The sequence below is a fragment of the Chenopodium album genome, chromosome 3 (genome assembly GCF_948465745.1).
Source record: "Chenopodium album chromosome 3, dcCheAlbu1.1, whole genome shotgun sequence".
NCBI lineage: Eukaryota > Viridiplantae > Streptophyta > Magnoliopsida > Caryophyllales > Amaranthaceae > Chenopodium > Chenopodium album.
The window spans coordinates 63,137,483-63,159,571 of NC_137836.1; the positions used below are offsets into that span (position 1 = coordinate 63,137,483).

The window sequence follows — 22,089 nt, forward strand, 5'->3', positions numbered from 1 at the left end:
CAAGGACCATATTTATAAGAAAATAGTCTGGATTTGATAAAAACGAATCAGAGTTCGAAAAGGAATAAAACACGCTTTTGTCGATTGTAGCCAGGCGACGATTTTGTCGCCAGGCGACAAACCTGTCAGTTGGCGATGCAGAAGGTTTTCCACGCGTTTTCAACGCGGAATTTACTTTTTGATAAAATCAAGTCGTAAAGTCCATACGAAGGGTAAAATTGTAATTTCACTTAAACCACTTCTTTTATTCCAAATAAAACTCATAAAACATCATTATCAATCCTAATCCCATTGGGATTCAAAAGAACCTTCTAGAAGACTATAATCAATCCTAATTGCATTAGGAATGATAATTCATAATAGGCCCTCCTCTAGATCATTGGGCCGCATATAAAAATCAAACCGGGCCCAGTTTAGTATTTTGGTCATAACTTCCTCATTATTCATCGAAATTGGCTTATAATATATCGTTGGAAAGCTCTTTTCGAGCCCAATCCAACTAAACAATTATTGGACCCTTGTTATGGACTAAACTAAACTGGATTGGCTATTTTCATAAAATAAAGTAGGTTTTCGAAAACAGAAAGAAAGATTTTTAATAAAAACTAACCACAACATTAGACTTTTTTCCACACTTTCACTTCATTCAATTCGATTATGATTTGACGCGAAAGGTATTCATCACTGGGTTCGGATTTGGGGAGACACAAATGGGTGTCTACAACATGTATATGTGACGTGTGTGAAAGTGACACTAAAGTTAGGCTACAAAGGCTAACGGTATGGAAAAATATTTTGAAAAGAGTCAAATGATGGTGACTCTCAGGCTAGGTAAGCTAATGATGTAGGGATCAAGCCCCCAAAACTAGCTCTAAATGGAAAGGGATGAGCATCCGAGATCCCTTGACATGATTAATTATGAACGTAAATATGAATGCATTATTATTACGGTCGCACCCCAATGTGAGGTTTCCTACATATCTGTTAGGAATCAGGCCTAACGTAGCTCTAGCTGAACCTCGCACAAGTGTGTGTGTGTGTATACCTCAAAGAGGTCTTTGAAGGGTTGTAACGTGGTTAGGCTAAAGGTTGAATAAGAAGGGTATAAAAGCTCAATACCCTAGATAAGCCCCCAAGGTGTGCAACATTGCTTTTGAAATCTTTATATTTTTATGCTTGAGGTTTCCTCACTTTTGAACTCTTTTTCTTTTGTTTATTTATTTTTTATTTTTGTTTTTTGCCCTCTTTTTTTTCGATTTTGCATTTTTTTTTACAAGTCTGGGCAATTCCGATCATGCGATCTATCACTCACTTGACATTCATGTTTCTCAGGCACGGTACCTAGCACTCGATAAGAGACACAATTTGTGACGTGTTTATATCAAAGACATGATATTAGGCACGGTAAACATCAATAAATAATAAGACATACATCATTTAATTTTTATTGTATAGATATCAAACATTTTGAAAGACTATTAAACAAAATCGAGTGATAACAAGTGTACGTGTGCACGTACAAGACACACGTACTTACGCACAAAAATAAATATGCTAGTTGGACATGATTACCATTCCTTATTAGAATGAAACAGAGATTTGATAGCAAAAATTATCTAATTCAGTTTTTTGATGTCATTAGAGATATTTTCAGCATCCATAGCAGCTCCGTAGAGTCCCCTTCTTGCTAGACCAGCACAATACAATCCATTTTTACCCTTCCAATTATTAGGAAAACTTTGCTTTGACAATCCATCTTCATTCAGCAGATAATCATCTCCCTATTAAATCACCAACGAAATCATGATTAAATAAAAATATATCAAGTGAAGTGAACATGACTTAAGGTATACAATTTGACAATTATCATTTTGAAACAATGATTACATCAAACATAACCAATTGTATTTAAAATGGATATTGTTTTAGAAGTTGGATTTTAAAACCCACTCTATACACACTACACAACACTTTATGTTGGACCTCTCTTCACTAATAAACTATCATAAGAAATTATGATAAAAAAAATAATAATAATAAAATTTGATATGACACCGTGTCATTATCTGGTGTCAAACAAATAACTCATTCATCTTAAAAAAAAAATAATTTTTTTTTGTCACATATGATCACGATGTAATCCAAAAAACTTAGTCCGAACTTGATCATATTTTTAGAAAACATCGGTTTTCCTATCATATATGTCATCATAATATCATCCCAAAACTTTATCCGAAATTGAATATGTAGACCATACATGCATACATATTTACCTTTAGCCATTGATTTGTGGCCCTTTTAAAACCAGTGGCAAAAATAATAGAGTCGAAAGCATACGATCTGCCATCCTTGAACAACACATCATTGCCTCTTATGCTCCTGATTGCCGGCAAAATCTGTAACATTTACCGTTCCATAATAATAATCTCAACGTTACAAGTTGCAATTACAAAAACATGACAAAATATGAATAATTATGTAGCACACCACACTAGGGACAGTGATTAATGTTCACATGCAATGTGCCCTGCTTTGCTTTTTCTTGTGTCTAACGCATTCACACATCATACTAACTTGATAAATCAAAGCTACCGCAACAGCTAATTTAGGTGTAATGTAATTAAGCTTGCATTGATTGATTATTTCTAAATCTATGACCTACTTAGTTACTACTCGTATTATTGGCTATTATTATAGATTTATAGCTATTAATAACTGAGTTGTTGTATGTCGACATATCATATAGTTGTGATTAACAGTTAAATCTGCCTTACAATCATAAGTATACCGTGTAGGTTGATCATACTAGGATAGTGTACGTCAGTGGCTCTTAGTGATAAACAAAAGTGGTCCTATAATGATAAGACGGTTTTACATAAATGTTTTCCGTTTGAATTTTTGTTTGTGTTTTGTGAGCTATGTTGAATCATTTAGACTTTTCATTTTATATTTTAATAACGTAACATTTGTATGAAGCTCTCTCAGCACTCAAATTTATATAGGTGATGAGACATTTCAACAACAATAGATGTAGGGATTGTGAGACAAAATAAAATGTCTCACAACATAAAATAATATAACTGTACTAGGAAGATGGAGAAAGGAAGAGAGATAGAGAGAGTGAAAAAAGGGTGGTGCGGGGCCTACTTTTTTGTCAGAAATGGTTTCACGTGCAAAAAAGACAAAAAAAAAATTGAGACCACTACTATTGAGAGTATATTTTATACCATTAGGGATTTTTGTAAGTACCACTGAAAATATATTGTGTATTATTGAGAGTGTATTTTATATCAATGAAGCTCCAATGGTATTATTTCACAGCCTAATGACACATTAGTAACTCTTTTTAAAATACCACTGAAATTATATTTTGCACCACTAATACATTTGAGAATGTATTTTGTACCACTAAATCTACAATGTCAAAATTTAAACCCCACATGAAATGACGAACTTGCCGCTGTGAAACACTTCTTAATGTCTCTCAACCAGCCGTTCGGAACAACTCCAATGTGAGAAACAAAACTACTGTATCTAACTATAAATCAAGAAACTAACGGTTTTAAGAAACTAATTAAGAGCGTGATTTAAGTTCTTCTTTTTCTTATCAACAAACAAAGCAAATTATTGATATGTTAGATTTTGGGGAACATATAAAGATTGCCAAATAGTTGATTGGTTGGGAAATAATAATACCTGAATTTCACCAGATTTGATCTTTTGAAAAGACCCTTGATCAATAATTGGGTATTTACCAAAGGCAACTTTTAAATAGAAGGGACCTTCTTGCGGCCTTGTCAACCCGCATTTGGTCACATCTCCATATACAATTTTACTAACGAGCACCAACAAGTTGTCCACCCATTTTAATGGTAAATGCTTCAAAAGAACTAGTCCCATGCTCACCATTCCCTTGGACAATATGTGAACCTACACAAAAATTCAATTTGCAAGATCTTTATCAATACTCATACAATTAATAATGATTAATGATCAAGTGTGTTTGTTACACCTTTTTTCAATTTTTAAATATAACTAGGAATTGTTATATAATATTACATTTACAGAATTTTATAACCATTCCATAATTACTAAAGAGTGTTACATTTTTTTACAAAGTATGAAGTATATTTTAATTTATAGAATAGTGGAATTTTCTTTTTGTTTAAATCGAGTTTCTAACCTTTCTTGTTTTATAAGATAACATATGGAACATCATAAACTAAATTGAATAAGAGGAAAGGGGTACCATTGTATCAATAATAAGAATGCAATCACTCATTTGTTATTAATTAATGTATTACAAAGTCAATTATGCAATTAATCATAAGTGTACTACTTACAGTTAGATCTACATCTACTCCTAAGGAATAAAACTTGGGTTCTTAAAAAAAGGAATAAAATTTGGGTTCTTAACAAAAAGGAATAAAATTTGGGACCATTTCCTCATATGGAGCTCTTGAGCTCCTAAATATGATCAATTAGGCGTGCTTGTGAATTAACCCTAGATATTATTTAATTAATTATGATACATCTCAAAGTATGGTACGGAGTATAATATATACTCTCATTTTCTTTTAGTATAGTAGGGAGCTTAATAAAGTCAAAGAAAAATTAAAAGCAAATTATTCCCCATGTTACGCAAAACAAACCTACCCCAAGATCCTATGGGCTTTTATTTATTGGGCTTTAAAAAAAATAACAATTATACTCCATACTCTTTCAATGAAAGGGTATTTATATATGTAATAGCTCTATTTAATATATTTTTAAATCTGAAATTAATCTAGAAATGCGTGATGAAACACTTATAAATTGTTATAATACATGTTATACTTGCTTATATATGTATGTGATGCATGAGTTAAGCAATAAGTAAAATATCTACATCAATAGTTTGAGAGATTTCCCATAATATTGTTGAAATAAAAATCAATTCCCATAATACATTGATTTAAAAATAAATTCCCTACATAGTGTCCACGTAGGATCGTTTTTTTGCTTTAGGTTCAACTTAAAACCGATAATGGTGATAGCGGTTTTAAAAAAGAGACCGCCTCTTACAATAACAGGTCTCTTTGCGTCCTTGGTTAATTCACAAGGCATAGTCTAGGAAAAATATTTCAAAGAGACCGCCTTTCAATATGACAGGTCTCTTTGTGTCCTTGTTAATTCTTAGCCCACAACAAGAAAAGAGAGCGCTGGCAATTACACGTATAACTTCAAAGAGACCGCCTTTCAATAAAAACAGGTCTCTTTGACTTTATTTTACAAAAATTGCAAAACCGCTAATACCGTTAGCGGTTTTAAGTTGAACCGAAAACCAATCCTATGTGGACACTACTTTGGGAATTTGTTTTTAAAACGAAGCATAATGGGAATTAATTTCTATTTTAACAATATTAAGGGAAATCGTTCCAATAGTTTTAAATAACAACCTAACTAGCCAAAGTTAATGACTTAAGAATAAAGATAATCTGACTAAATTAATTATAAAAAAAAAACTACAAATACAAGTATACAACCTTATAGAAGTCAACAAATATAGAATTTGGTGTGAAAAATCTTGCATACAATAATATACATGTAAAACTAGTAAACAATTTTGTATGCGAAAAAACAGATGATGAATTAGGTAACGGTTGCAAGGTTAATACAAAAATGATGGTAATTGTCTCGGTTGATAGAGAAACTAAATAATCACGAAAGTGTTTCTCTAGTGAAGATGAAGAGAATCTATAATTAAAAAATACAGAATTAAAGAATATCAAAAAAAAAAAAAAAAAAAAAGGTTTGTTAGTGTATATGCCCATCAAATCACGAAAGAGTGACACATAAGGATTTATTTAGGTAAATTATTGATTTGTGGAAGAGTAGATTGATTAATCGAGGAAATAATTTTATTAAAATGAGGGAATTTTTAATTTGATTGAAATGATAGATTATTATTTTTTTTTTTAATTATTGATTGAATCAATTACTGAAATTATTTAATTTTGTAAGTTACTTGATGTAATAGAAGATGATATATTAAACCATGACATTGATTGAATCAAAATTTTTTTTTTTTAGAGAGTCACTAGGGCGGGTGATGAGAATCGATCCCAATATCTTTTGGAATTGAAAGGGGGCTCTAACCACTTGCATTGAATTATCCCTCACTCTCATTGATTATTGAATCAATTGTTGTGTATTTGATTGAAGATTGACAATGAATCAATTTAATCCTTAAATGCATTGAATTATTACTTGTATCATTTTTATTCTTATTCTTATTCTTATTCTAGTATTTAAAATTTTATGGTAGTCATCCTTAAAATGGATATCATTATTCTAATTTTTAATTGGTTTATTTTTTATTTACTTTTTATGTTAAAATTAGTTATAAATTATTTTTTTTATATATTTAAAATCTATTTTTTAATTTTTTTTTATATTTTATTATTAATTTCTTAATTATTTTTAATTTCAAAAAAAAAATAAAAACGGAATTTTAAAATTATCTAGGAAAATTTTAAAAAGAAAAAACCCTAGTCGTCTCCTCTCTAGTAATCTTCAAAAAAAAAAAAAAAAAAAAAAAAAAAAAAAAAAAAAAAAAAAAAAGAAGAAGGTGCTTTGAAGGCCGGAAATTTGGCTATTTTCGATCCTTTCCCTTTAGCTTCCTATGTTTTTGTTATTGAATTCAATAAAGCTACACTCTTTCAATTACAATCAATTTTCTTATGGGCTCAACACAGTTGATCCATAATACTAGCCCAAATCACAACACAACCCAACCTAGCTCTAATACCATGAAAATGGGCCTGGTTCATACTTGTCACGAGTGTCTACTTTACATGACCAAGGAGGTTCCACCTCAAATCCATATGGCAATGAAGGAAGTAGTCCCTTAGAGCATGAGCAGTACTGGTGAGTTACTAGTAACTCACAACACTCTCTCTCCTCTTTGTGAGTTAGCTCACCATTGTGGAAAGTGACCCACAAGTTATTCATGGTAAGGAGCACTCCCCACTGTTGAGTAACTAGTGAGTAACTGACATGCTCATAATTTTTTGCCTTGGTTTTGCTATTATTCAATTATAAGATGACAAGTGTCACTTACAAAGAAATATTTATTTAGGAGAGAGAGTAGTGAGTAACCTTACCATTGTAGATGAAAAAATAAGGTGACTCATAATTGTAACTTTAAGATAGTGGAAAGTGAGATGGGAGATAATTTGGAAGAGAGAGAAATAAATGAGGTGATTTGTAATGGTTGTGAGTTACATACCCACCATTGCTCATAAAATGGATACAACTTTCTCTTTTTTTTTTTTCAATGTGGGATACAAATTTCAATATTCCTCTTTACTTTTATATTCTTTCTATATAGGACAACACTTTTACTCACATGAGAATTTTCTCATGAGCTCAACAAAATACTAAGATATTTTCAAGAGGACACCACAATCTTCTCTCTTGACTTATATAATAGAATTTTTTTTTTTTTTTCTTCCGCTTACTTTTAGTTTTTATATGTAATTTTAAGCCCCTAAGACTATTGATATCGCTTTTCTTTATGAAGAACTTAAAAAAAAAATTGTGGGGGCTTAAAAAGTGGATCAATCCCACTAGTTCATTTCTATGAGTACAAACAATGAAACAATCAATAATATTTAATGCTTATCTTGTATTAAATCATCAATCTTTATAATTGCTTGACTTTCATGTTGTAGTTATATATGTATGATTAATCAACAATAGGCTATATTAAACTACCCCGTAGCACTTTCTAACAGAGTTTGTCACTTAAATCATTCAATTTTAACGTGAAGATTCACATGATCACATTTGATTTCAACTGTAATACTCAATTGGATCTTGCTAACAAATATGACAAAAATATTACCTAAAGTGGTATTAATTTGGAAAAATATGACAAAATCACGCGTCGATCAGTGTAATTAATGTTAATTTTTAATTTAATCCTTCTAGTTTTAGATAGCTTATCCAATGCTCCCGGGGCGTTCGTTAGCTTTTGCCTACTCAATTTTTTTTTTTTTAATATTCTAAAATTGTTTTCAGATGAAGGAAAGGTAAATTGTAATTTATTGGATTTCTACAATTGATGATGTAAATGGATTTTATTAAAAAGTGTACACATATATGCCAAATTTGGTTTAGTTTGCTACATATAAAAATAATTTAAATATCCTTTTCTAAAAAATTAAAGTTATATGAAGTTTTGGTTTTTAACAAACGAGAACGATCATCGAAAAGAATTATCAAATATAGTCAAAGTTTTAAATAAATAGATGGGGGAAATAGAAAAAATACAAGTTTGTCAATATGATAAACAAAATTTATTTATCAAATGGCAAAATCGTAAATAAATTAATAACTTTTTAGTAAATATGGGTCCCAATATTATTGATATATTTACGAAAATGTCATGATGATTGGGTATTATTTATGTTGTTGGAATGAAGGGGTGTAGCCAAGAATTAAAAGCTAACGGGTGGTGCTCCTAGTAATTATGTTCAGTCTAATTTTAATAACTGAAAACTATGAATAATGAGAAAATAATACTTTTCATACTTATTCTCTCCCAAATTTTCACATTTTAATTTGGTATTCAACATTTTAAATTATGAAAATTATGAAACTTGTACTCCGTACATGAGTGTTACAATAATCAATAACCTACTGTCAATTATCTCTACAGAAGTGATAACTACCAAACATTGTCGTACTTGCATAATTTCACTTTCTATGGGGTCAACTTGTGTGATGTATTAAATAATAATTGAATTTGTCAATTTGTTTATTAGGCACATACAATAAACTTAATTTAATTTAAATCCCAACTTCACCTAATTTACGTATGTACACCTCTAATCAAGTAGAGTCAAGTTAGTAAAACATGTTAAAAGTATCTCAAAAAGAAAAAAGTAGAATGAATCTTCAAAAGTTACCAAACACCATTGAATATCATGATTTGTCACACCAATAAAATACAGAGTATTAAAAAAAAAAAAAAAAAAAAAAAAAAAAAAAAATTCTAAGAAACAAAAAATATAAAAACTTTTTTCTTCCGTTTCTTATTGTTGTAATGAATTCTTCTATTTATTTTCTAATGTTTTTCTTAGTTAAATGTTTTTTGTGAGACAAAAAAGGTCAAAATACAGAATATTAAAACAATGGAGTAATGAGTAATAACAATATAAATAAGATAAGATTAGAAAACTTACAGGGCTTCTAACAACGATGGAAGTTTTAGCACCATAATTAGCAAGATCAAGACCAATTTCAATGCCAGAATTACCAGCTCCAATAACCAACACACTTTTGTCTTCATATTCTTTACCAGACTTATATTGTGTAGAATGCACTACTTTCCCTTGAAAGCTACTCAACCCTTCAATTTCAGGACAATATGGATCACATGTTTCACCACTAGCCACCACCAAATACCTCCCAACATACTCCTCCTCGTCGTCGTTGTCGTTGGCCTCGGCCTTATCGGTCACTTTCTTTGCCACGACACGCCATTTCTTTGTACCTTCATCTAACTTGGCACTCACCACGCGCCTCCTGTACAAAGGCTTAATCCCAAAATGATCAACGTAGTTGTCCAAGTATTGTAAGAAATCTTTTTTTGGGACGTATTTTGGGTAATTGGAGGGCATATTCATGTGAGGAAGTTCACAATATTCCTTTGGTAAATGTAGGTGAAGGCGATCATACGCCTTTTTCTTCCATAGAGAAGCAAAACAATCTTCTCTTTCGAGTAAGATGTATGGTATCGAGTGGTGGCTTAGACAGGCCGCGGTGGCTAGCCCTGATGGCCCGGCCCCTACAACAATAACAGTCGATTCAGCCATCGTATCTGACTGTCCTTCGTGCTTACTGTAAAACGCTTAATTTAGGAGGCGGCTTAGGATGAGTTTGAAATAATTTGGAGTTTGGAATGTTATTTATGTTCACTCGTTGAATGTGGACTTTTATGCGTGAAGTGTGTACACATTTTATACAAGTAAGAAAATAGAAAAATAGGAGTAGGTTTAATTGTATATAAATTATTATAAAAATAAAGGAATAATTGACTTGACTTGACGTATACTCGAATATCATGCATCTTGATTCTTGATTTGTAGACAAAATTAATGAGGCTGCAGCCCAGTGTGATGAATGAAGAATCAGCTTCCATCCCTCTCAATTATTTGCCCCAATTTAGGGCATATTCACATTTACTGAACTGAATTGAACTGAATTAATTAGAGCTGAACTAAACTGAACTGATTGGAGCTGAACTAAATTGAGCCGAGATGAAATGAATATTTTATGAGAGAGGGAAATTAGGAGCTGAACTGAACTAAACTGATTAGAGCTGAACTAAACTAAATTGAACTGAAATTAAGTAAATGTGAATAGGCCTTTAGTCATGTTTTGTTTTCTTTATTAAATTTTGGTTCTTTATTTAATTTTAGGTAGGACAGATTTAGAAAATCTCTACCTTTTTATAATTTTTATGGGGATTGTTTGAAATCATCAATCAATTACATAATACTAAAGGCGAAACTTAAAGGGATACTTGCCAGCATTTAATTAAAAGTTTTCCATCCAAATTTATTTTCTTAATATTATAAATAATATTCATTGTTACATAAAAAGAATGTTTGTACAACTATACCTAAATTATGACTTGTATTTTGTACAAAATCTATAATAAACTTCTTTAATTAAATATATCAAATAACCTTTATAAATATTACATGTATTTAATTTTGTTCTTTTGTATATATATTTCTAATTTTTAAAAATATATTTCATACTTTTTAATATTTGGTGGATCTACTCATAATTTTTTAATATTTTTTGGTCAATTTAATGTCGTTATAAATATTTATCAACCGTGCATTGCACGAGGGTTTAATCTAGTATGATTATTATAATAGTATTAATAATTACTTGGTTCATAATTGACATTTTTTTTCCAAATATTACACTATACGGAGTATTACTTTATCTTTGCTATAAAATAGTATTTTAAAAAAAAAAAACAACTATTTATCAATCTCATTTATGTAATTTTAATTTTTTTAGTCTGTCAATTTTTTTTTTTTTTTTTTTTGTTGAATTAAAATTTTTAAAAAATTATATTTGCAATGTAGATATATATTAGAAGATTGATTCTGTTGATATTATAATGTGAAAAAAATGAACTAAACATATTGTTTATTACTAAAATAATATGATAGTCATATATATCTCAAATGACGATTATAAAGTTCGCGTTCAGTCGAAACTCGTTCATATTTGTTTTTTTTTGATAAATGAGTTGAGGTTGAAAAATTTTGAAGCTCATATTATAAAAGAGTTTGAACACACACGAACATAGATATACTTGTTCAAATAAATTCGTGAATAACTCAGCTCGTTTATTTATGGTCATGAATTACTCGTTTTTTATTTTCACGGGCTACTCGTAGTAGGGGAAAGGAGGGGAAATGAAATTGCCGTGGTGGAACCGGGAGGGGGGTGATATTTGTGGTGGGGGAACGGGAGAAGGAGTGGATTTTGGGGTAGGGGCTGCCGGAGGTAGTAAAGAGGGCTATTAGAGGTGGTTCAAGAGCTAATCTAATTAATCAAGGTTTAAGTGAGCTCGATGATGCCATTAAGAGCTTAAGTGAGCTAATTACGAGAAAAGATAGCAATTGCTTGAATTAAACATTTTTAGGGGTAATTATTAACAACTTTATTTTTTAGGGGTTAAATCTCAAAGACCTCTTTTTGAGGTAGGAATTGACAAATTTTCTTGTATTTTAATACGAATGTTAATTTTGAATTTTTTTTTTTAATTTTCTTATAATTGATTGAAATATATGAAAATCTCAGCACGCATATCTTGGTCAAGGTTTGCCAGTTTTAACTAGCTTAAGTCTTGTGCAACACACGCCATTTTTACTAAATTATATAAAAATCAAAATGTTAGTTTAACAATAATTACCAATACAAGAAATTGTCTTTTCGTAGCGATTAATTTGTAGCAATTGCACATTCGCTACAATATGCAAGTTTGTTTGTGAAATAATTAAAGAGATCGTATCATTTTACAATCGCAATGGTTTTCCCATATAAAATCGATACGGAAAACATAATAATACATATCCACATTATTTTTTCACATTTATAAAATTATGAGAAATCGTATCATTTACAATCGTCACTAAATCATAAAAATCGATACGAAAAGTCTTTTCCACGCTAGATATATTAATATTGTTTGACAAAGTATACATAAAATATGTCATAGTTTATTGGTGAAACATTTAATATAAGAGTTTGATGTTGCATGTTTGAATCTTGTAAAGATTATATGTATGATTTTTTTTTAAAGAAAATAAGTTCAACATTCATAGCAATTATAATCGCTACAATAATCACCACGATTGGATGTAGTTTTTCGTATCGATTATTGAGACCAACCCCAGCGATATTGAAAACCACTACTAAAAGCTAAGGCAACGAGGGGTATTGTATCGAATAACCATTCGTTGGGAAAGCTATTTGTTGCAATAATAATCGATACTAAAGGTTAAAATATACGAAAAGGTTATTTTCTTATAGTTTACGCATTAATACGTATATACTAAAAAAGAATTACATCTATGAATAAAACAAAATGACTTGAATTTATTACCTATATATACTAATGTCAAGGTTACGTTATTGATGCAGTAGACTTTATAAAATACGAAGGAAATTTAGGGACATTGATATATGAACCCGCATTATATACTTATTTCACCTCTTATCCCTATTTTGTTGACACACTTATTTGAGTGATATAATGATTTATGCAAATTTTATTACTTCTAATTGTTTTTAATATCGATGTTATCAATGTGATTCTTCTTTTTTAATTTTAATTGAAATAAAATGTATTGTCAACCAAATAAAGTGGAGCCAAAAAAATAGGAATGACAATAATATTATGAGAATGTGTTGTTCATTTTTTGAAATAATTACTTACTCTATGTTCATTTTTTGAAATAATTACTTACTCTATATTGTTGGTTGACGTGGAAGGAAAATATTATAGGCTATAAATAGTTTTCATGAATGTTCAATAAAATAAAGAAGGAAAAGACAAAATGACGAGAAAAATTTTATATAGTAGATCACAAATTTTATCCCTGGTTTCTCTTTTAGGCTGTCTCTTTTCCTTTTATTTTTCTAAACTAATATTATTTTTGTTGCACTTAAGCTTTGTTCACTTAAACTCCAAATAAAAATATTTTTATTTAAATACTACCATTTTGGTAAAAATATTTTCAATTAAGTAAAATTAATTTCTACTCAGTAAGGCCCTGTTTGATTCACCTTAAAAAAAAATATTAAGTAAAAATAATTTCAGTTCAGTAAAAATAAGTTCAGTTCAGTAAAATTAACTTCAGTTTAGTAAAAATAATTTCAGTTCAGTTAAAATAAGTTCAGTTCAGTAAAATTCAGTTTTCTTAAAGAAGAATTATAATAAAAAATCAGTAAAAATAATTTCAGTTCAGTAAAATTAATTTAAGTTCAGTAAAAATAATTTCAGTCAGTAAAATTAAGTTCAGCTCAGTAAAAATAAGTTCAATTCAGTAAAAATAATTTCAGTTCAGCAAAATTAAGGTGAATCAAACAGGGCCTAAAATTAAGTTCAATTCAGTAAAATAAATTTCAGATTAATAAATATCAATAACTTTAAAAAAAGAAATACAAAAGAAAAAAAAAATTGGTTAAGGAAAATAATTTCAGTTCAGTAAAATAATTTCAATTCAGTATAAATAATTTTAGTTCAGTAAAATAAATATAAGTTCAACAAAAATAATTTTAGTTCCATAAAAAAATTTACTTCAACAAAAATAAGGTGAAGTGAATCGGAACTTGAAATAATTTTACTTATTCCCTAGTAGGATCTGTTTACTTCATCTTATTTTTACTGAATTGAAATTATTCTTATTGAATTGGAGTTATTTTTGCAGAATTTTACTGAACTAAAACTAATTTTACCAAACTGAAATTTTTTTATTGAATTGAGATTATATATTTTTGCTAAAATGAAATTATTTTTACTAATTCACTATTAAATTTCTTCTTTAAAATAACTGATTTTTAATTAACCTAAATATTTTTTTTTACTAAATTTTAATTATTTTTACTTAATTTAAATTATATTTGCTAATTTGGCAATATTTTTACCAAACTAAGTTTATTTTTGTTGAATATTATTTTTGTAAGGTGAAGTTAGCAAAGCCTTATAAATGATCCAAGGTTAATTTTACTGAATTGAATTTATTTTTATTAAACTGAAATTCATTTATTGAACTTAAATTATTTTTACTGATTATTATTTGTTTAAGGTGAATCGAGCATGTTTAAGATTGATTATATTTATTTTTTTGCACCTAAAAATATTTTTAGAATATATTTTTATATATTAGTAAAAAAAAATCATAGTGGTTTTATAAAAGAAAAAAAATGATTTGATTTGCAAATTTATAATGATCTATATGATTTGTAGGAATGATCGATTTAATATATGCCTCACCTGTTCACTTCACCATATTTTTGCTGAACTCAAATTATTTTTATGAATCTTAATTTATTTTTGTTGAACTTAATTAAATTATTATTACTGAACTAAAATTATTTTTATTGAACTGAAATTAATTAAACTGAACTAAAATTATTTTTACTGAACTGAAATTATCTTTACAGATTATTTATTCTTTAGAGTTATTGCTTTTTACTAAACTAAAACATATTCTATTGAACTGAAATTAATTTTACTAAATTGAACTTACTCTTACTAAACTGAAGCTATTTTTACATATTGTTATTTTTTTTAAGCTGAAGTGAACAGGGCCTTACACATAATTAATATTAGTTGAATTCCATTTTTTAATGGTTTCCAAATAATGCTAATTTGTTTATGTATATGTTTAATATAAAGGAATGTAAATGAGCCGAGCTTAGTATTATCTTGTTCATGTTTAAGTTCATTTAACTTAGGCGAGTTCCAACACGATCCCAAGCTTTCAAGCGAGCTCAAAAATCTGTTCAACCTCGGCTGATTTAGTACACTATATATTCATGAACGGCTCGTTTGTTAAACGAGTTGTTAAACGAACATTTTATGAACGAACTTGATAATAAATGAGCTTATGTAATAAACAAACTTTGTACTTTTGAAATTTGAAAATTAGCATTACAATTAAATTCTTAACTATAAACTTATATATATATACATATATACATATATATATATACATATATATATATATATATATATATATATATATATATATATATATATATATATATATATATATATATTTATATATATATATATATATATATATATATATATATATATTTGTGAATAAATTAATATTTTATAAAATGTTACAAATTACGATCAATTTGTATCAAAGATATATTTAAAATAAACAAATAGCAGGTAAACTAACATAAATAAACGATTAGCTCGTGAAGAAAAATAAACTAGTTGCTCTTGAACATTAATAAACAAGTTGTTCCTTAACTTATTTATTTGAAGGAGCATATCTATATTCGTGTGCAAGCTCATCTATTAAAAGAGGTTCAAAATTTGTTCAAGTTCGTCTCATTTATTGAATAAATGAACATTATGAACACGTTTCAACCGAGATCAAAACCGAATAGTTTATTGATGGGCTCAACTGATTCATTTACACCCCCTACGTTTAATAAGAGAGAATCGAAGCTCATCTAATTGCATGAGAAGCGGCGGTTAACTCTATTTGCTTTAGTATTAATATGTAATCTGTTTGTATCCTTTTGTTAAAAAAAATAAAATAAATAAATAAATAAAGCTATTTTTTATGAATATATTCCCGACAATTTATTTTATGAGTATTATGATAACAACCATATTCATTTCACAAAGAACCAATTGGTTGTTGGTGTAGTGGTGATTGGGACTACACTTGGTAGGGAGGACCCGTGTTCGATCCCCCGCAACAACAATCGGGAGGGGACTGGAACCTAACCACCCAGAACTGATCCCCGAATCCGGATTAGCCCAAAGGGTGAACCGGATGGAACACCCAAAAAAAAAAAAAAATATTCATTTCACAAAGAAATTGAGTTTGAACCTGACAAAGGCTCGTGATTTGGTATCTCGCTACATACAACCAAATTAATTTTTAATTTATTATTGTTACTCGCAATATTAATACTACCTCCGTTACATATTATTTGCAACGATTTGATATAAAGTAGAGAGAAAAAATGTATAATCGTTAAACATAACATGTAACGGAGGTAGTATATCTTTGACAGAGTATGTAGATCGATGTTCGACTTCAACTATCATATTAAACCTTTGATTGTGTTGACCTTTTAACAATCTTTATTTTTTGTGTTAAAAAATCTTTATTTTTGTAAATTTGCAACATGTGCGTCTTTTTAATTTGGCAAGTTATTTAAGGAAGTGAATATTATATATTTACTTTTTTTTACAAGACTATTATATATTTACACTAGTTTTGTGCCCCGTGTGATGCCCGAGTTGTTTATTGAATTTTAAGCTAAATTTTTAATCTTTGTATCAAAATTTTTAAAATATATCATTGATATTATATTAATTAGAAATTGATGTGCTTTTGTGACAATTTTTTATCTAGTAGGCATGCAATGACTAATAATAATGTTGGCAGAAATGTTCGATTTAATACATTAAAAAAATAAAAATTAGCATAAAATAAATGTTCAAAATTCGTTAGGTTGATCTGAATCCAAAACTTTGGGCGAGGGTTGATCATTTCTTGATTTATAACCTGAAGTGACCCAATCCGAAATGACTCATGACCCGACCCTATTAACAGGTCTACATAGTAATAAAATTCTTATAGATTGTGAAGTATATTATTTTAACCAATTAATGTATATTATAAATGTATGTTTTACGCTTTGAACTACTTTTTTTGCTCCAAAAAATATTATGATATAAAAAATAAATTTATATGATAATTTTTCAGAATTATAATCTGATAACTTTTTTGAATAAAATTATAATTCAATTTGTACCTCTGAAATATTGGTATTTTTCAAAAATAAACTAATTTTATCATAAAATTCTATCCAAATAGAATTCTAAACTAACTTTTTTTTTTTATCTTATAAAATCTATTTAAATCTATCTAACATGGCGCGATACCTAGCGAAAAGTTGGAACACCAAGTGTCGTCGTCTCATGATCTGGCTATAAGTTTAGCTTTATATGTTAGTTTTTCCCCATTCTTTAATCGCAACAATATTTATAAAATTTCCACTGTCTCTTGTAATTTATACATTACAAGATCACAAATTCTTATATTTGGCTAGCCACATGGTGTGTCACTTCACATATAAGACAATTAATTAAGTAATACGATGTGCAAATAGGGTTACCTTAATGTATGTAGGTTACTTAAATGAGAAATAAGGGTTACACTTTTAAATAGTGGAATAATTCTTTCTTTTTTTTTTAACAAAAGAATAGAGGTTACTCGAATGAAAAAATGGGGTTATTTATTTTCTAAATTACATTATTTTACTACTCTAATGAATTTGGGTTACTTTTATAGACAAAATGGGGTTGCTCTTATGATTAAACAAGGTTACTCATACATATATATAAATGAAGATTACTCTTATAAACAATGTGGTCATAAACAATGTGGTCATACCGTGTGACTAGCTACATACAAGACTTGATTACCCATTGACTAGTTGATTTACATAATTGTAACGTGGAATTTTCTGAATTACTCCATGATCCGTAAGATATTTATTATGTGATGTTGTAACTTCACTTTATTGTTGATGGTGGGAAAATAATGCATTGGCTAAGAAAAGTCAGTGAGTAGTAAATGAGAAGGACATGTTCACTTCAATTTAATTTCAGTTCAGTTCTGTAGGGAATAGTTTCAAGCCTTTAAAATCCCACTAGCTTGAACCCCACTGTGATCATACACTAAAGTACGGTGGCGTCCAAAAGGGAAGAAGATAGAGCAAAAGAGTCGCCAACAAGTTTTTAAGGAACTTGTAAACCGTTCACGAGGTGAAGGTTACACCCCTTAACGATCCAAGAGATCGTCAACTCCATAAGGTCATGAACCAAAATAGGGTTCGGGGATGAAGGTACAAATCCAACCTAAAAGAGATTGAACATGCCCTAATAATAGGCCTCTACTTTATTCTGCTCGTATTCATGTGCGCTTTCTGACTAACATACAATCAATAGAATTAACCCTAAACCTGTTTAATCTATGTTGGTTGAATTTAATGCACAAACAAACTATTATTGGCGATCACTTGAATTATAATCACAGTTAACCCTAAACAAGATTATTAATTATCTTATTAAGCGTGATTACAAGTACCAATTCCCTTTAACATACAATAAAGGTGATCAAGCAATAACAATATAAAATAATATGTATCAAGCAACATAATAAATAATCAACATCATTAATAATAATAATATCAATCATAATCATAATCATATTAAATCATAGCAAGATCCTAGGCATGATACTAACAAGATTAATAACAAACCCTAGCATGTCACTAAGCATTAAAAATCAAATCTTTAACCCTAACATGATACTAACATGAATTAATATTAGGAAGAAAATAAAAGGCATCATAACAATCATATTTGATATTAAAAATACCCTAGACATGATACTAGGAATATCATAATAACAATATAAACATGATATCTACATCATAATATCAATTAAACCTTTAAAGTACTTACTTGGATGCCTCGTACCTCTTTCTAATAACAAAATACACACGTTAGTAACTTCAAGGAAAATAATAATCAAAACAATTAAATTAAATAATAGAGATTTGAGACCAATCCCTCAGAAATTAAAACCTTTCACGTCTAGGGCGAAGGCAACTTCGAATATGGCTAGGTGTTTCTAGATCTTGTGAATGCGGAATTTTGTATTTGAGAAATGGCTAGTTTAGAAAAAGAGAGAGAGAGAATAATCAAGAAAATCTTGATGAGAGTTGGTGAAGACTTAAGAATAGAGAGAATTGGTGAATGATAGATGTAGATGATGAAGATAGTTGATGAAGACTTAAGAATAAGGAGAATTCGTGTACAAAAACGGAGTTTTTGATACGATATTTATAGAGAAAATCATCCAAAAAAGATAATTTATCAAAACAGAGTATGAAGACCACAAATCCACCTTGGCGCCAGACCTGGCTCATTGGCGCCAGGAACTGTGGCTAGCGCCAGGCGCCAATTCTGGCGTCTGGCGCTAATCTTGATTCCTGGCGCCAAGGCCTGGGGTTGGACGCCAAACCGGATTTTAACGCGTTTTCGAAAATCTGATAATTTTACCGTACTGGAAGATAAAATAATATAATTTCGGTCGAAAATGCTATTTGATCTAATTAAAACTCTGAAGAATCCTAATTGAATTAATAATGATAAAACCTTCTAGAATGTTCTAGAAGACCAAAACCATTCCTAATTACATTAGGAATGATAAATCATATTAAGCCCTCCCCTAGATCATTGGGCCGTACTTAAAACTCAAACCGGGCCCAGTTTAGTAAATTGGCCATAAATTCCTCAATATTCATCGGAATTGGGCTTATAATATATCGTTGGAAAGGTCTTTGCAAGCCCCATCCAACTACACCACTATTGGACCCATATTATGGACCAACCAAACTGGATTGACTGTTTTCTTAAAAATAAAGTTTTCAAAAACAGGGAGAAGAGAAAAGAAAAGAAATAAAACTTTCCGCAACACTAGACCTTTCCACACTTTCGTTTCATTCGATTATGATTCAACGTGAAAGGTACTCATCACTGGGTTTGGTTTTGGGGAGACACAAATGGGTGTCTACAGAAGCCCCCACTTTGACTGAGTTTGGAGAAACGCAAGTTTCGAAAACGAAAGTCAAAGTAGCGATAGGGACGGAGAATGATTCAGAACGTTCTGCGATCCTAAACCAATCTTATAACGCCGATACCTGCAAAACTAGCATTAGTTAAACAGATAGAAGAGTTAAGAAACGCGTATCTTGCACCGTCGAGCACACGTCTCTGAAAGTAACCAATTGTTGCTGCTTTGCTGTTTTGATGACCTCCTGCAAGCTAGAGAATGCCATCCCGCTTGAAAACCGCTACGCCTTGTAACTGCTTCCAAATTAGAAGATTGCTTTGACTGAAACGATCCTCCTCCGCATTGATAATATTCCACATCCTAGGGAACATTATCGAAGATTGCTTCTGTTGAAACAATCCTCAGTTGTTTTTGACACTCTCCATAATCCAGGGAACGCCACCTTGCTGTTTCGATGTTCACTCGTCTCTGAACAAAGAGCTTCTTTTTGATATGATCTTCTGAATAATGTGTCCACGCGTCTTTGAACGAAGAGCTTGATAATAGGAAATCTTTGATGATATGTCCACGCGTCTCTGAACAAAAGAGCTTGAAAGAAATGTCCACGCGTCTCTGAACAAAAGAGCTTTGAAAGAAATGTCCACGCGTCTCTGAACAAAAGAGCTTTGAATGAAATGTCCACGCGTCTCTGAACAAAAGAGCTTTGAATGAAATGTCCACGCGTCTCTGAACAAAAGAGCTTTGATGATATGCCCACGCGTCTCTGGAGCAAAAGAGCTTTTGATGGAAATGTTCACGCGTCTCTGAACAATAGAGCTTTTGAATGATATGCCCACGCGTCTCTGAGAAAAAGAGCTTCAATGAAATGTCCACGCGTCTCTGAACAATAGAGCTTCGGTGCTTGAATGTTTATTGCGATAATGTTCTGAAGAAAAATTTCCAAAGACCAACGTTTGTCGATCTCTGAAGCTCGCCTGAACTTTATTCCGCTAAAACCAGTATGTCGGTGTTTCCATAATGAGCCATATCTTAGGCGCTTTAAGCTAAGTGAGACGATCTTTCATCAGGTCAATCACTTATTGCAATTGTAATCAAACTGACTACTTAATCATGTCAAATTGCTTATAGGGGCTAACTGGCGCACCAAGGAACCCGAAATTGCTGTATGAAGTCGAAATCACCTTTCTGAGAGGCTTCGAGCTCTGTTGTTGTTGAGATATTTCTGGCGCCAAGAATTGATTCTGTCGCCGAACGCTGTGATAGGGTCTTCCCTGTTCTGCTGCACCTGTATTTATTTTTGACTATAGAACTTTGGCAATTTCTTTAATTATCTTAGGGTTGACCTAAGGCTTAAAATTATCTTAGGGTTGACCTAAGGTTTAATGTTGCTTGACTCATCGACTTGACACGACTCAAGGTATAAACTTGACTCGATATGATTGACTGACTCGAGGTTGACTCGACTCGAAGTGTAATGACACATGTGTTAGACTCAAATCAAAGTGATATGGCACGACATGACTCAATCTGTACATGACTCGTGTGTGCATTGTAATGTGATCGTGCGACTCGAAAAAAATGCAAAAAAAGCAAAAATTTTCCGTCAATTTTGTGGAGGGTACCGACTTTCTCCCGAAAAAGAAAGACGTGAAAAAGAAAATCGAAAGTTTGAAGATGCATGTTGAATGAGCTTAGTCAAATGTTGTTTGATACTGTCTCTCAAGGTTCAAGGATTAATCCATCCTAGGCTATCTCAACTGTTGACTCCATGATGAAAGTATTTGGGTAACTTAGGCACGGAGGCTAAGCACTTCATACTTCGTGATACAATGACAATTGTGATTGATAAGCAATTTTGATATGATAAGGCATGCTTCAGCGTTGTGTTAAGATTTCATGACAAAGGGTTCCTAAGGGAAGTATATTTGGTCATGTATCTGTGATGTGTGTGATAGTGACACTAAATCTAGGCCGCAAGAGCTAAGTGTGTGAAAAGATATTATTGAAAAGAGTCAAATGGTGGTGACTCTTAGGCTAGGTAAGCTAATAATATAGGGATTAAGCCCCCAAGTCTAGCTCTAAATGAAAAGGGATGAGCATAGGGAATTCCTTGATATGATCATGGTGCAAGTGTGTGAATGTGAATATGAATTCATGTTTA

General features: G+C 30.4%; 1 protein-coding gene across 1 annotated transcript; it reads right to left on the reverse strand.

Moving 5' to 3' along the window:
- Positions 1-1,395: 1,395 nt before the first annotated feature.
- LOC145614585 (putative indole-3-pyruvate monooxygenase YUCCA10) lies at positions 1,396-9,984 on the reverse strand. Its single transcript, XM_081669647.1, has 4 exons — positions 9,231-9,984; positions 3,697-3,930; positions 2,274-2,396; positions 1,396-1,781 (listed from the first exon to the last, which is right to left on the reverse strand). The coding sequence occupies exons 1-4, from the start codon at positions 9,861-9,863 to the stop codon at positions 1,617-1,619; spliced, it is 1,155 nt and encodes a 384-aa protein (XP_081525773.1). The 5' UTR covers positions 9,864-9,984; the 3' UTR covers positions 1,396-1,616.
- Between the last annotated feature and the right edge of the window lie 12,105 nt (positions 9,985-22,089).

What these genes read in the sequence shown, in the direction of transcription:
- LOC145614585 (XM_081669647.1), bottom strand. Translation starts at nt 9,863, where the DNA reads ATGGCTGAATCGACTGTTATTGTTGTAGGGGCCGGGCCATCAGGGCTA. An exon ending in CCATCGTTGTTAGAAGCCCT is followed by an intron (nt 3,931 to 9,230) that starts GTAAGTTTTCTA and finishes ATTTTTGTGTAG; the next exon opens with GTTCACATATTGTCCAAGGG. An exon ending in TCAAATCTGGTGAAATTCAG is followed by an intron (nt 2,397 to 3,696) that starts GTATTATTATTT and finishes TAAATGTTACAG; the next exon opens with ATTTTGCCGGCAATCAGGAG.